At 38.2% G+C, this 12,157-nt stretch overlaps 1 protein-coding gene across 1 annotated transcript; it reads left to right on the top strand.

The window, feature by feature from the left end:
- The first annotated feature begins 950 nt into the window (after positions 1 to 950).
- Positions 951 to 1,913, top strand: LOC103206655 (olfactory receptor 8D2-like). Its single transcript, XM_007952151.2, has one exon. It carries the CDS (start codon positions 954 to 956, stop codon positions 1,911 to 1,913), a length of 960 nt encoding a protein of 319 aa, XP_007950342.1. The 5' UTR covers positions 951 to 953.
- The last annotated feature ends 10,244 nt before the right edge of the window (positions 1,914 to 12,157 follow it).

The following is a 12,157-nucleotide window of genomic DNA, read 5'->3' as shown; positions in this document are numbered from 1 at the left end:
ACACAAAAGGCACTTTTGAAATTACACTTGAAGTGTAATTACACTTGAAATTACTTTCTTAAGACTTAATAAAACTTTGAGTTTCCTCTATCAAGACTGCCAACACTGTAAGATGTAGTCCCACTTCAGTCCATAATAACTGCGTTCCTCTTTGTTGCAGACACAAAATCTTCAGAGGGTTATACAATTTACTAGCTTCTTTGTCCTACTGCGAATTAATCCTATAATTTTAAAGGTAAACTTATATTTGTTGTTGTTGTTATGTGCCGTTGAGTCAGACCCGACTCATAGCCATCCCTCCTTGGGATTCCAAATTGTTATCACTGCAGAAGGAGATTGCCTAACCTTCCTTCGGGTTTGAACTGCCGGTCTTCTGGTTAGCAGACAAGTGCCCTAGGCACTATGTTACAAGAGCTCACAACCTTATATTTGTCTTTGTTTATCTACAGCTTATTAACGTCTTTAGCTAAAAGTAACTCAATAGTGATATGAAATAAACAATTTACCATCTTAGTATTGACAATGCTTAAATTATTTGAAAAAAAAAAAAACCTTTGTGGCACAATGGTTAAGCACTTAATTATTAAGCAAAACATTGGTAATTTGAAACCTCCCGGAGACTCCACATGCAAGAGACCTGGTGGTCTCCTCCTGTAAAGTTACAACCCACTGCCCTCAAATTGATTCCAACTCATCACCACCCTATAGGATAGAGTAGAACTGTATCATAGGCTTTCCAACACTGTAAATTTTTATGAAAGGAGATTGCATCATCTTTTACCCATGGAGAAGCTTGTGGTTTTGAACCTCCAACCTTTTTATTAGCAGTCAAATGGCTTAGGCACTGCACTAACGGAGCTCCTTACAATTTCTACTAATCATGATGAAATATCTTTCATACTATCTTTTACTTTTCTTCCTCCTAGTGTCACATTCCCTGTGTCCTGAAGGAAATGGCCAAGAAAAATGATTCCATAGTAACTGAGTTTGTCCTTGAAGGACTGACAGACAAACCAGAACTGCAGTTGCCTCTCTTCCTCCTGTTCCAAGGGATTTATGGGGTCACTGTAGTGGGAAATGTGGGGATGATCCTCCTCATCACCTTCAGTTCCAAGCTCCAATCTCCCATGTACTTTTTCCTTGGTAATTTGTCATCCTTGGACCTCTTTTATTCCTCAGTTGTTACCCCAAAACTCCTGGGAAATTTTATATGGGAGAAAAATGTTATTTCCTACCCTGGATGTATAACTCAGCTTTTTTTCTTTTGTGTTTTTGCTATTCCTGAGTGCTACATGCTCACTGCCATGGCATATGATAGATACATTGCTATATGTAGTCCATTACTCTACAATATCAACATGTCCCAAAAAGTCTGCAGTGTGCTGGTGACTGGGGTCTATATCACTGCAACTTTGGGAGCTATGGCTCACACTGTTTTCATGAGTAGGCTATCCTTCTGTGGGAACAATGTCATCCACCATTACTTCTGTGACATAATTCCTCTCCTAAAGCTCTCTTGCTCCAGTACTTACATCAATGAACTTCTGCTGATACTTGTAGGTGGATTCAATGTATTAGCAACAACTATGCCCATCATCATCTCTTATGCCTTTATATTCTCCAATATCCTTCGAATACCTTCAACTGAGGGCCGATCCAAAGCCTTTGGTACCTGTGGCTCTCATCTTACAGCTGTTGGGGTCTTTTATGGATCCATGATATTCATGTATTTAAAGCCAGCATCCAGCAGCAACATGGCCCAGGAGAAGGTGGCATCTGTATTCTATACCACAGTGATCCCTATGCTGAACCCTTTGATCTATAGCTTGAGGAATAAGGATGTGAAAAATGTTCTCAACAACGTCATGGGTATGAGGTATGGACCACATCAGGTTAGTAGTCAGAACCACTAAAGGTCATGACAATACTCAACTTCTTTGTTTTTCTTGTCTTTTTGTTTGTTGAAATTAACATCCTTTTTCTACAAGCTATCAGATGATACTCTTTTATTGGCATCTGTTTGCACACACACTCCTGCACACACAGACACATACACACAAGTAAGACTGAGAAAATGATCCATGGTATTATGATTCACTAGGTCCTTGATGAGGCTCAGGTGGGTTTATTCTGAAAAATTCTTCTCAGGTGATTCTGCATGGTACTACATCCTTTAATGTTCTGAAAAAAAGTTGGACAGATTTTATTTATTTATTTACTTTCATTGGTGTTAATTAAAAGTCATTATTTTCTGTCTTTCATAACTAACTACATGACAATCAGGGTAAGTGGATCCAATTTGACTATAACAGAAAATAATAATCTTAAATCTTGGCTATGGACTCAATTCATAAAATAAATGTACACTTGGATAATATTAGGCTCTTTTGATGAGTTTTGTTTGGGCTTTTTCTTCCTGACATATATCTTTTTTAAGGATATAATTACCAAAACTTCACAGAAATGAACAAAGAAATTAATAGTTGTGGAATTATAGCAGAAGTTAGAGCAACACATTTTCTTAGATGAAACCTCACTCTTTTAACAAAACTCATAGACAACTGATGACTGTGCCATTTAAAATTCAGCTTCTGAGACTATACACATATTCTTACATGTTGTTGTTGTTGTTGTTAAGTGCCGTCGAGTCATTTCCGACTCATAGCGATCCCATGAACAGCAGAACGAAACACTTCCCGATCCCGCGCCAGCCCCACAATCCCTGCTATACTTGAGCCCATCATTGCAGCCACCGTGTCAATCCATCTCATTGAAGGCCTCCCACTCTTTCGTTGACCCTCCACCCTACCAAGCATGACATCCTTCTCCAGGGAATGGTCCCTCCTTACAACCTGACCAAAATAGGTGAGATGAAGTCTGGCCATTCTTGCTTCCAAGGAGCATTCTGGCTGCACTTCCTCCAGGACAGATCTGTTAGTTCTTTTAGCAGTCCATGGTACTTTCAGCATTCTTCGCCAGCATCACAATTCAAAAGCATCAACTCTTCTTCAGTCTTCCTTATTCATTGTCCAGCTCTCACATGCATATGAGGCGATTGGAAATATCATGGCTTGTGTCAGGCGCACCTTAGTCCTCAAGGAGATATCTTACATGTTAGGCCTAAATAAATCTCTTCTGTGTGCTATTTTATCCTGTTTCATGTCCACTATTCTTCTCCAAGATTTCAAAAAATAAAATAAATAAATAAATAAAAAGTAAAACTGCCATTGAGTCGATTCCAACTCTTCTCCACCTCATAAGACAGGGTAGAATTGCCTCCATAGGGATCCCAAGGCTGTAAATCTTTACTGAAGCAGATTGTGTCATCTTTCTCCCTTGGAACGACTAACAGGTTAGAACCACCAAACTGGTTAGCAGTCTAATGCTTTTAGTACTGCAGCACAAGAGCTCATCTGAATATTAAAAATCGAACTGAAAAATGCATGCAGGATTCAAATAAGTAATTTTATGGACACAGCACTTCTAGGGGAGAAGATACTTTAAAATTGCAAAAGAAAAAAATATCTTGATGACTAGACAGAGAAGGGGAAAGAAAATCAAGAGAGAGAATATAACAACCTGCAATAAAAAAGAAAGCCAAATTTTATAACAAACTACAAGGGAATAAGTGCAGACAACCTCTTCCACATGACCTCTCCTAAAAAAAAAGAAAAAAAAAAAGGATGGAAAAAATAGATAACCATTAGGGAAACTATGTTTTTGGGTACTGAAAGAAGAGAGTATGTGGAACTAGAACTACTAGAAACTACCTACAATAGCAAATTCTATCCAAAAAATGGGAGCACTGGAGGCGTAGTGCCTAAGGCACTTGACTGCTAGGCAGAAGACTGGCAGTTCAAACCCACCAGCCACTCTTCAGAAGGAAGGTTGGGCAATCTACTTCCATAGTGATATCACCTCAGAAACCAAAGGAGGGGTTGCTATGAGTCGGGTCCAAGTCAATGGCACATAACAACAACACATCTAAAAAATTCATCTAAAGTCAACAGGCAAAATTTTTTTTATCATAACAGAAATCAGAACAGTAGTATAAGGGGGTGGACTGACAATGGCCAAGAGATAATTTTGTTAGTGATGGAAATGTCTAACATCTTACTAAGAATGGGGGTTATACAGTGCATTCATTTAACAAACTGATACATCTGGACACTTGATATTTATCCATTTCACTGTGTGTAAATAATACATCAATAACACTTGGAAGAATAAAAATGAATTAACTTTCTGTTCTGGTTACCTAGTCCTGCTCTGACAGGAATGTACCATAAATGGATGGATTGAACAAACAGGAGTTTGTTCTTACAATTGAAGATTTTAAGTTCAAGTTCAAAGTGTCAGGCTCTAGGGGCTGGGTGAAAGCCCCTCAACCTTGGGGCTCAGCTCTGCCTCCTGCTCCCTGCCCACTGAAGCTAGAGGCATCTCTTCACTCAGGCAGCTACTGGCTGCTAAGGCTAACAAGCCCAATGTCAATAAATAAAATGGCACAGTCCTGATGGTACCAAACTACATGTCAGGCCATTAACTCAAGTCCATTGAAAATCCCAAGGTCGGCAGAGCATGGCAGGCTGCTGAACAACGACATGGCTACATGCAGGGTTCAAGTGTGCCATAAGCTAGACACCATTCCCACAGCTGCTGCTTATATTCAGGAAGCAGACCACATACCCAAAGCATCTACTAAGCTTCTCCAATAGTGTCCACCATGGAGTTATTACCATCTCACCATGGGGAATAACTGCATTCAGTTGGCCCAGCCAAGTTGACACACAAAGGTAACCACCACACTTTTCAAGTCTAAAAAACTAGGTAGGAATAAATAAACAGAAAAAAAAGTGTATGGTAGGAAATAACACAGGTAAGAAATTAATAAAGTAGAGAATATATGTCTTCCTTCCAAGGAGTGGTTGGTGAGTATGAACCACCACCCATCTGCTTAGCAGTCAAATGCTCTTAGGCAGTATGCCACCAGAACACCTAGATAAAGAGTAGAAATAATAAAATCCCAGGTTTCCTGGAAAGAATAACTAATAGATGATGCATCGATAATTTATTCAAAACATATTTACCTAACTATGCAAAGAGAAAAATGAGAAACAAAAATGAACCTTTGAAACCACAGAAATTACAGAAAACAATGCCAAACATTTTAGAAATGCTTATGCAAATACATCTTAAAATTTGATTAACAGGAATTACTATTTAGCAAAATTGAAACCATCAGAGATGGAAATACTATTGTTGTGTGCTGAGTACATTCCAATCTGTCACACATCTAGGGCCAGATTAGAATGGCCCAATAGGGTTTCCTAAGCTTTAGGGGAGCAGACTGCCACATAATTTTCACATGGAACAGCTTATAGGCTCAAACCACAGACATTTTGGTTATCCACTGATCACTCAACTATTGCCTTACCATGGTTCCTTATGAAAATATTAGAGAGATCAGTTTTCACTGAGGATTAATTTTAGTAAGAAAATATCCTACAGAAAAGTAAAAAAGCCAAGATTTTTCCAACAGGCAATTCTACCAAACTTTCAAAGACAAAATAATCCCAATGTTTTGTATTTTTAAATTTTCAGAGAAGAAATATAAGAAAAAAATTCCAAATTATCTTATTAAGGAAATATAATATTAACACCTAATCCTGCTAAAAACAGTATAAAAAAAGCATATTAAAGATAGCATTTAAGAATATCAAAGCAAAAATACTAAGTTATTACTAAACAGAATGCATGAGGACAGTGGTAATACAACAGTAGGATTTTCATCTTCCATGCAGGAGTCCCAGGTTTGAGTACCAACCAATGAATTTCATGTACAGCTCCACTAGCCTGTTAGTGGAGTCGTGCATATTGCTGTGATGTTGAAAAGGTTTTGGTGGGGTTTCCATACTAAAACAGACTAAAAAGAAAAGACTAAAGATGTACTTCAAAAAAAATTATATTATGGAAATTCTAATCAGAAAAGAGTTGTTAAAGTGCTGGACTGTTAACTGAAATGTCCACTTTTGAACTTACCAGCTGCTCCATCGGAGAAAGATGTGACAGTCTGCTTCCATTAAGGGTACAGCCTTGTAAACCACATAGAACAATTTTACTTTGTCCTATAAGGTTGCTATGTATTGGAGTCCACTCGATGGTAATGGGATGGAGGAATGGATGGATCACAATGGTCCAGACTGCAAACAACCATGAGGATGGCACAAGACCAAGCAGCCTTTAGTTCCATTGTGCATGGGGTGGCCATGAGTCAGGGGCTAATTCAATGGCAGCTAAAAAGAACAAAAACAAGAATGATAACAATAACAAGCAGAGCCCAAGGCCAGAATAAAAAGATAATGCACAATGAAAAATGTGATTTGATTTCAGAAATGCAATGCTGTAAGTCATGTAAAACAGTACTAAATGTCAGTAGATCTAAGAAGAAAATGAAAAACCATGAATATCTACATAGATATGGGAAAAAAAACATTAACAAAATACAGGTAATTATCACTCCTGGGGAAAATATTCTACAAAATAGAAAATGATGGATAATACCTGTGATGGTTACTTTTATGTGTCAACTTGGCTACATGATGAAATCAAGTTGTTTAGGAAAACTATAGTTTCGAGTTTGCTACCAACATATTTTATTGATGTGATTAACATCTGCAATTAGTTGGCTTTAAATAACTAAATCAAGGAGATTACTCTTGATAATGAGAGTGGATCTCATCCAATCAGTTGAATTCCTTAATAGCAAAAACTGAGGTTTCCAAGAAAACAATGATTCTGCCTCAAAAACAGTAACACAGATATCCTGCCAGTGTCCACTTTGCCTGGTCTACTAAATTGGGACTTGCAAATCCCCACAATTGAGTGAGCTGATTTCTTAAATATTTCTCTTTTCCCTGTGTCTCATAAAACTTATACCTATATAATAAAAATAGAGTCAGTGAAGTAACTAAAGGAAAGAGAGAAACTGAGGGAAATCATACTAGTTCTTTTTAGCTGGGAGACCCTAAGTAATATAACTATGTATTTTATTTATATTGAATTACAAAGAATTCAAATATATTGATGAAAGGTTGTTTGGCAGTATCCTGGAGGAAGGAGTGAGTGTATATTTAAACTAAACCATCATGGGGCAGTTTTTGGCTTATGAAAATTTTCTGTGTCATGATTATAGTACATATATAGCTTGCGGTGGTGGTAAAAGTTGCACTTGAATGGAATCTGACTCATAGTGACTCTATAGGAAAGAGCAGAATCGCCACACAGGTTTTCCTAGGTTGTAATCTTTACAGGAGTACACAGCCAAGTCTTTTCTCCTGCAAGCAGCTTGTGTGTTGAAACTACCCACTTTTTGGTCAGCAATCAAGCTCTTACTATTGCACCACCAGTGCTCTTGTTAAGGATATGCATTTTTCAAGTCTCTGGGTGGTACACATAGCTAAGCTCTCAACTACTAGCTAAAAATTTGTTGGTTCAAACTCAACCAGAGATGTCTCAGAAGACAAGCCTGAAGAAATGATTCTGAAAGGTCAGAGCTTGGAAAATACTATCAAGCTGTTCTACTTTGCACCTTTAAGTATAGCCATAAGGCAAGAAAGGGAAATCAAAGGCATCCACATTGGTTGGGAATAAATTAAACTATCCCTATTTGCTGATGATATGATCCTATACCTAGAATAACCAAGAGACTCAGTAAAAAATCTACTGGAACTAATTGAGAGATTTAGCATCATGGCAGGACACAAGATCAACATCCAAAAATCAGATAGATTCCTCTACACCAGCAAAGAGATGGCTGAAAAAGAAATAAGGAAATCAATACTATTTACAATAGCTACCAAAAAAATAAAATACTAGGGAATAAATCTTACCAGAGACACAAAACACCCGTGTAAAGAAAGCTATAGAAGGCTACAAGAAACCCTAAGAGATCTACATAAATGGTACATATCATGTTCCTGGATAGGAAGATTGAACATTTTGAAAATGTCAATTCCACCAAAGCAATCTATACATTCAATGCAATCCCAATTCAGATCCCATCAACATTCTTTATGGATATGGAAAAACCAATCACTAACTTTATATAGAAGGGAAAGAGACCTCAGATAAGCAAAGCATTATTGAAGAAGAAGAACAAAATAGGAGGTCTAACACTGCCAGAACTCAAAACCAACTATACAGCCACAGTAGTCAATGACTACTGGTGATATAATGACAGACACATAGACCAATGGAATAGAATTGAGAAACCAGAAATAGATCCATCAAACTATGGTCAGCTGATTTTGGACAAAGGGCCAAAATCCATTAAATGGAGAAGAGAATGTTTAATAAATGGTGTTTGCAAAACTGGATATCCATTTGCAGAAAAACTAAACAAGATATGTACTTCACACCATACACAAAAACTAACTTCAGATGGATCAAAGACTTAAATGTGAAAACTAAAGCTATAGAGTTCCTCAAGGAAAAACTAGGGACAAATTTAGGGGCCCTAATACATGGCACAAATAGACTATGTAGGATAACCAAATATGCACAAACAGCAGAAGAGAAACTAGATGAATGGGACCTTCTAAAAAATTAAATTCCTATGTGCTTCAAAAGACTTCTCCAAAAGAGTCAAAAGAGAACCTACAGATTGTGCAAAAATATTTGGCAACAACATATCTGAAAAGGGACTTATCGCTAGAATTTATAGAAAACTCCAACACCTCAACAACAAAAAGACAAATAATCCCATTAAAAAATGGGCAAAACATGAATAGACATTTCACCAAAGAGAATATTCAGGCAGCCAACAAACATGAAGAAATGCTCATCATCATTAGCCATTAAAGAGATGCAAATCAAAACAACAATGAGATACCATCTTGCCCCAGAACTAGTAACAAAGTTCAACAAGACAGAAGATAACAAATGCTGGTGAGGATGCAGAGAGATTGGGACTCTCATAAACTGCTGATAGGACTGTAAAATGGTAAAACCACTGTGGAAAGCAGTATGGCAATTCCTTAAAAAGTTGGAATTAGAAATATCATTTGACCCAGCCCTTCCCTTACCAGCTGTATATCCTAAAGAAGTGAAAGCCAAGACAAGAACAGAAATATGCACACTCATGTTCATCACAGTACTATTTACAATAGCCAAAAGATGGAAACAACCTACTTGTCCATCAACAGAAGAATGGATAACCAAACTATGGGACATACACACAACAGAATACTACACAACCATAAAGAATAATGTAGACTCTTCAAAATACCACATAATATGGATGAACTTGGAGGACATTATGCTGAGTGTAGTAAGTCAATCACAAAAGGACAAATATTGTATTCATCTATTATTGTAAAAAGTCAAAGAAAGGTTTATATATGGAAGGAAAATTTCTTTGTTGGTTACCAGGGGTGGGAGAGGAGCAATGGGAACACTGTTAGATAGGTAGAGACAAGTATTGATTTGGGTGAAGAGAAGAGCAGTGTACCAAATATGAGTGATCAACATGGTGGCATTGTGGAAGAGGAAGACAAAGAGAGGTACATAGGATGTACAGACAACAAAGATGATCCTTTTTGCACATACAGTACTGTGTTGGCAAACATGGGTATATGGGTGGATAGATGAGTGAACAGGCTCACTATTAGATATGTCTATGCAGGGGGAATTATACCCAAGACCATGAATAGGATTGGCAGGCAATGGTTCTACAAGTGTATTTGTATGTTCTGTAAGAATTCCCTTATATATGGTAGAGGTGACAAGGGACAAGGTTGTAGTCACTTCTTGGGCACAGCCAGCTACCCAGAGGGAGTGAGTAGTTGAACCTGTGAACTCGAGATCATAGTTGCAGGGGACAGCAAGCTCAATTGGCATAACATACTACACAAACATTGTTCCAGCTCCTACTTTGGTGAATAGTGATTGGGATCTTAAAAGCTTGCAAGCAGCCATCTAGATGCAACAATGGGTCTCTCCTCATTCAGAGCAAAGAAGAATGAAGAAAACCAAAGATGCAAGGAAATAATTATTCCAAGTGACTGGTACACCATGTGATCCTCAGCCTCTATGACTATGAGACCAGAAGAACTAGGTGGTGCCTGGTTACCACTCTCAACCACTCGGAGGGGGATCTATATAGGAGATCCTGGATATAGTGAGAGAACAATGTGAACAAAACTCAAAATCATAAAAAAAAAGCACTGGTTTGCTGGTCTGATAGAGCCTTTTGGAACCACTGAGGCTATGGCCCCTATGTGTCCTTCAGTTCTGGGATGGAACCCAAATCTGTGGCTTCCAGCCAAACTAAATGAGATAATAGAAGGGTTGTGTATGCACAGGTAGATAGCTCATGGGGCAGAGGTGCATGGAGGGAAGGACAAAGGGAAGAAGTAACTAGGAGGAGGAAGTTGGAGGGGAGCTGTCACATTGTGGTAAATTGTAGTCATGTCATGAGACAAAGTATATGTGAACTGTTGTATGTAAAATGAATTTGCTATGTAAACTTTCATCCAAATCACAATATAAATAAATAAATAAGTAATAAACTTAAAAAAAAAAAAAAAAACAGTGACTAGTATTGTCAGGCTAGGGGACATAGGTACTCAACTTCATACCAACTTCCATACCACTGAAACAGAAAAAAAATAAAATGGGCTGAGAACATATGGAAGAATTGTCCACTATACTAAAAATAAAGTAAATGGATATTAAAATTACACTGAGAATCTATTACTCAATTAGTAGATTGACCAAAAATAAATAAATAAAACTGGGTAAAACAGGTGCACACATACCTATCTGGTTTGAACACAAATTGTTACAACCCTCATGGAGGGAAAATTGCAGTATTAAATATTATCACATATGTTTGCTTTTTTTTTTTAATTTTTAGTGTGATTTGGGTGAAAGTTTACAGAACAAATTCACTTTCCATGCAGCAACTCCTATACACTTTGTTTCATGACATTGACTTCAATTTCCCACAATGTAATAGCTCCTCTTCCATTTCCTTCCCATATTTTCATCTTCCCTGTCCTCTCCTTCCATGCACTCCTGCTCCCCAAGCTGTCTCCCTGTGCATGCACAGCCTTTCTATTTTCCCATGATTGACCTCTCCAAGAAGTGTATCTAACTAATGTTCAGCTCATAAGTCTGTCTTTTGTTTGGCTGGAAGCCACAGGAGTGGGTTCGATTCCAGACCTGAAGGGCAACTAGGGGCTATAGTCTCAGGGGTTCCACCAGGCTCTAACAGACCAGCAAACCAGTGCTTTTTTTTTTTTTTTAATGATTTTGAGTTTTGTTCCACATTGTTCTCCCACTATATCCAGGATCTCCTATATAGATCCCCCTCCGAGTGGTTGAAAGTGGTAGCCGGGCACCATCTAGTTCTTCTGGTCTCATAGTCATAGAGGCTGAGGATCACATGGTGTACCAGTCACTTGGAATAATTATTTCCTTGCATCTTTGGTTTTCTTCATTCTTCTTTGCTCTGAATGAGGAGAGACTCATTGTTACATCTAGATGGCTGCTTGCAAGCTTTTAAGATCCCAGTCACTACTCACCAAAGTAGGAGGTGGAACACTGTTTTGTGAGTATGTTATGCCAATTGAGCTTGCTGTCCCCTGCAACAATGGTCTCGAGTTCACAGGTTCAGCTACTCGCTCCCTCTGGGTAGCTGGCTGTGTCCAAGAAGTGACCACACTTGTAGAAACATTGCCTGCCAATCCGATACTTACTTGGTCATGGGCGCACTGCCTCCTGCACAGACATACTTAATAGTTCAGCCTGTCCACCCATCTATAAATGTTTGCCTTCACTGACAATGCAGTAATGTATTTGCAAAAGGTTTAATCTCTGTTGTGTGTACCTCCCATGCACCTCTCTCTGTCTTCCTCTTCCTCAATTCCACCAGGTTGATCTCTGACATTTGGTACATTGCTCTTCTCTTCACCCAAATCAATACTTGTCTCTACCTATCTAACAGTGTTCCCTCCCCTCCCATCCCATCCCTGGTAAGCAACAAAGAAAATTTCCTTCCATATATAAACTTTTCCTCAAATTTTAATAACAGACTAATACAGTATTTGTCCTTCAGCATAAGGTCCTCGAAGTTCTACATTATGAGGTGTTTTGC

The sequence above is a fragment of the Orycteropus afer genome, unplaced genomic scaffold (genome assembly GCF_000298275.1).
Source record: "Orycteropus afer afer isolate SDZICR_OR568_19922 unplaced genomic scaffold, OryAfe1.0 scaffold00325, whole genome shotgun sequence".
In the NCBI taxonomy this organism is placed as follows: Eukaryota; Metazoa; Chordata; class Mammalia; order Tubulidentata; family Orycteropodidae; genus Orycteropus; species Orycteropus afer.
This window is presented reverse-complemented; position numbering and strand designations above follow the sequence as displayed.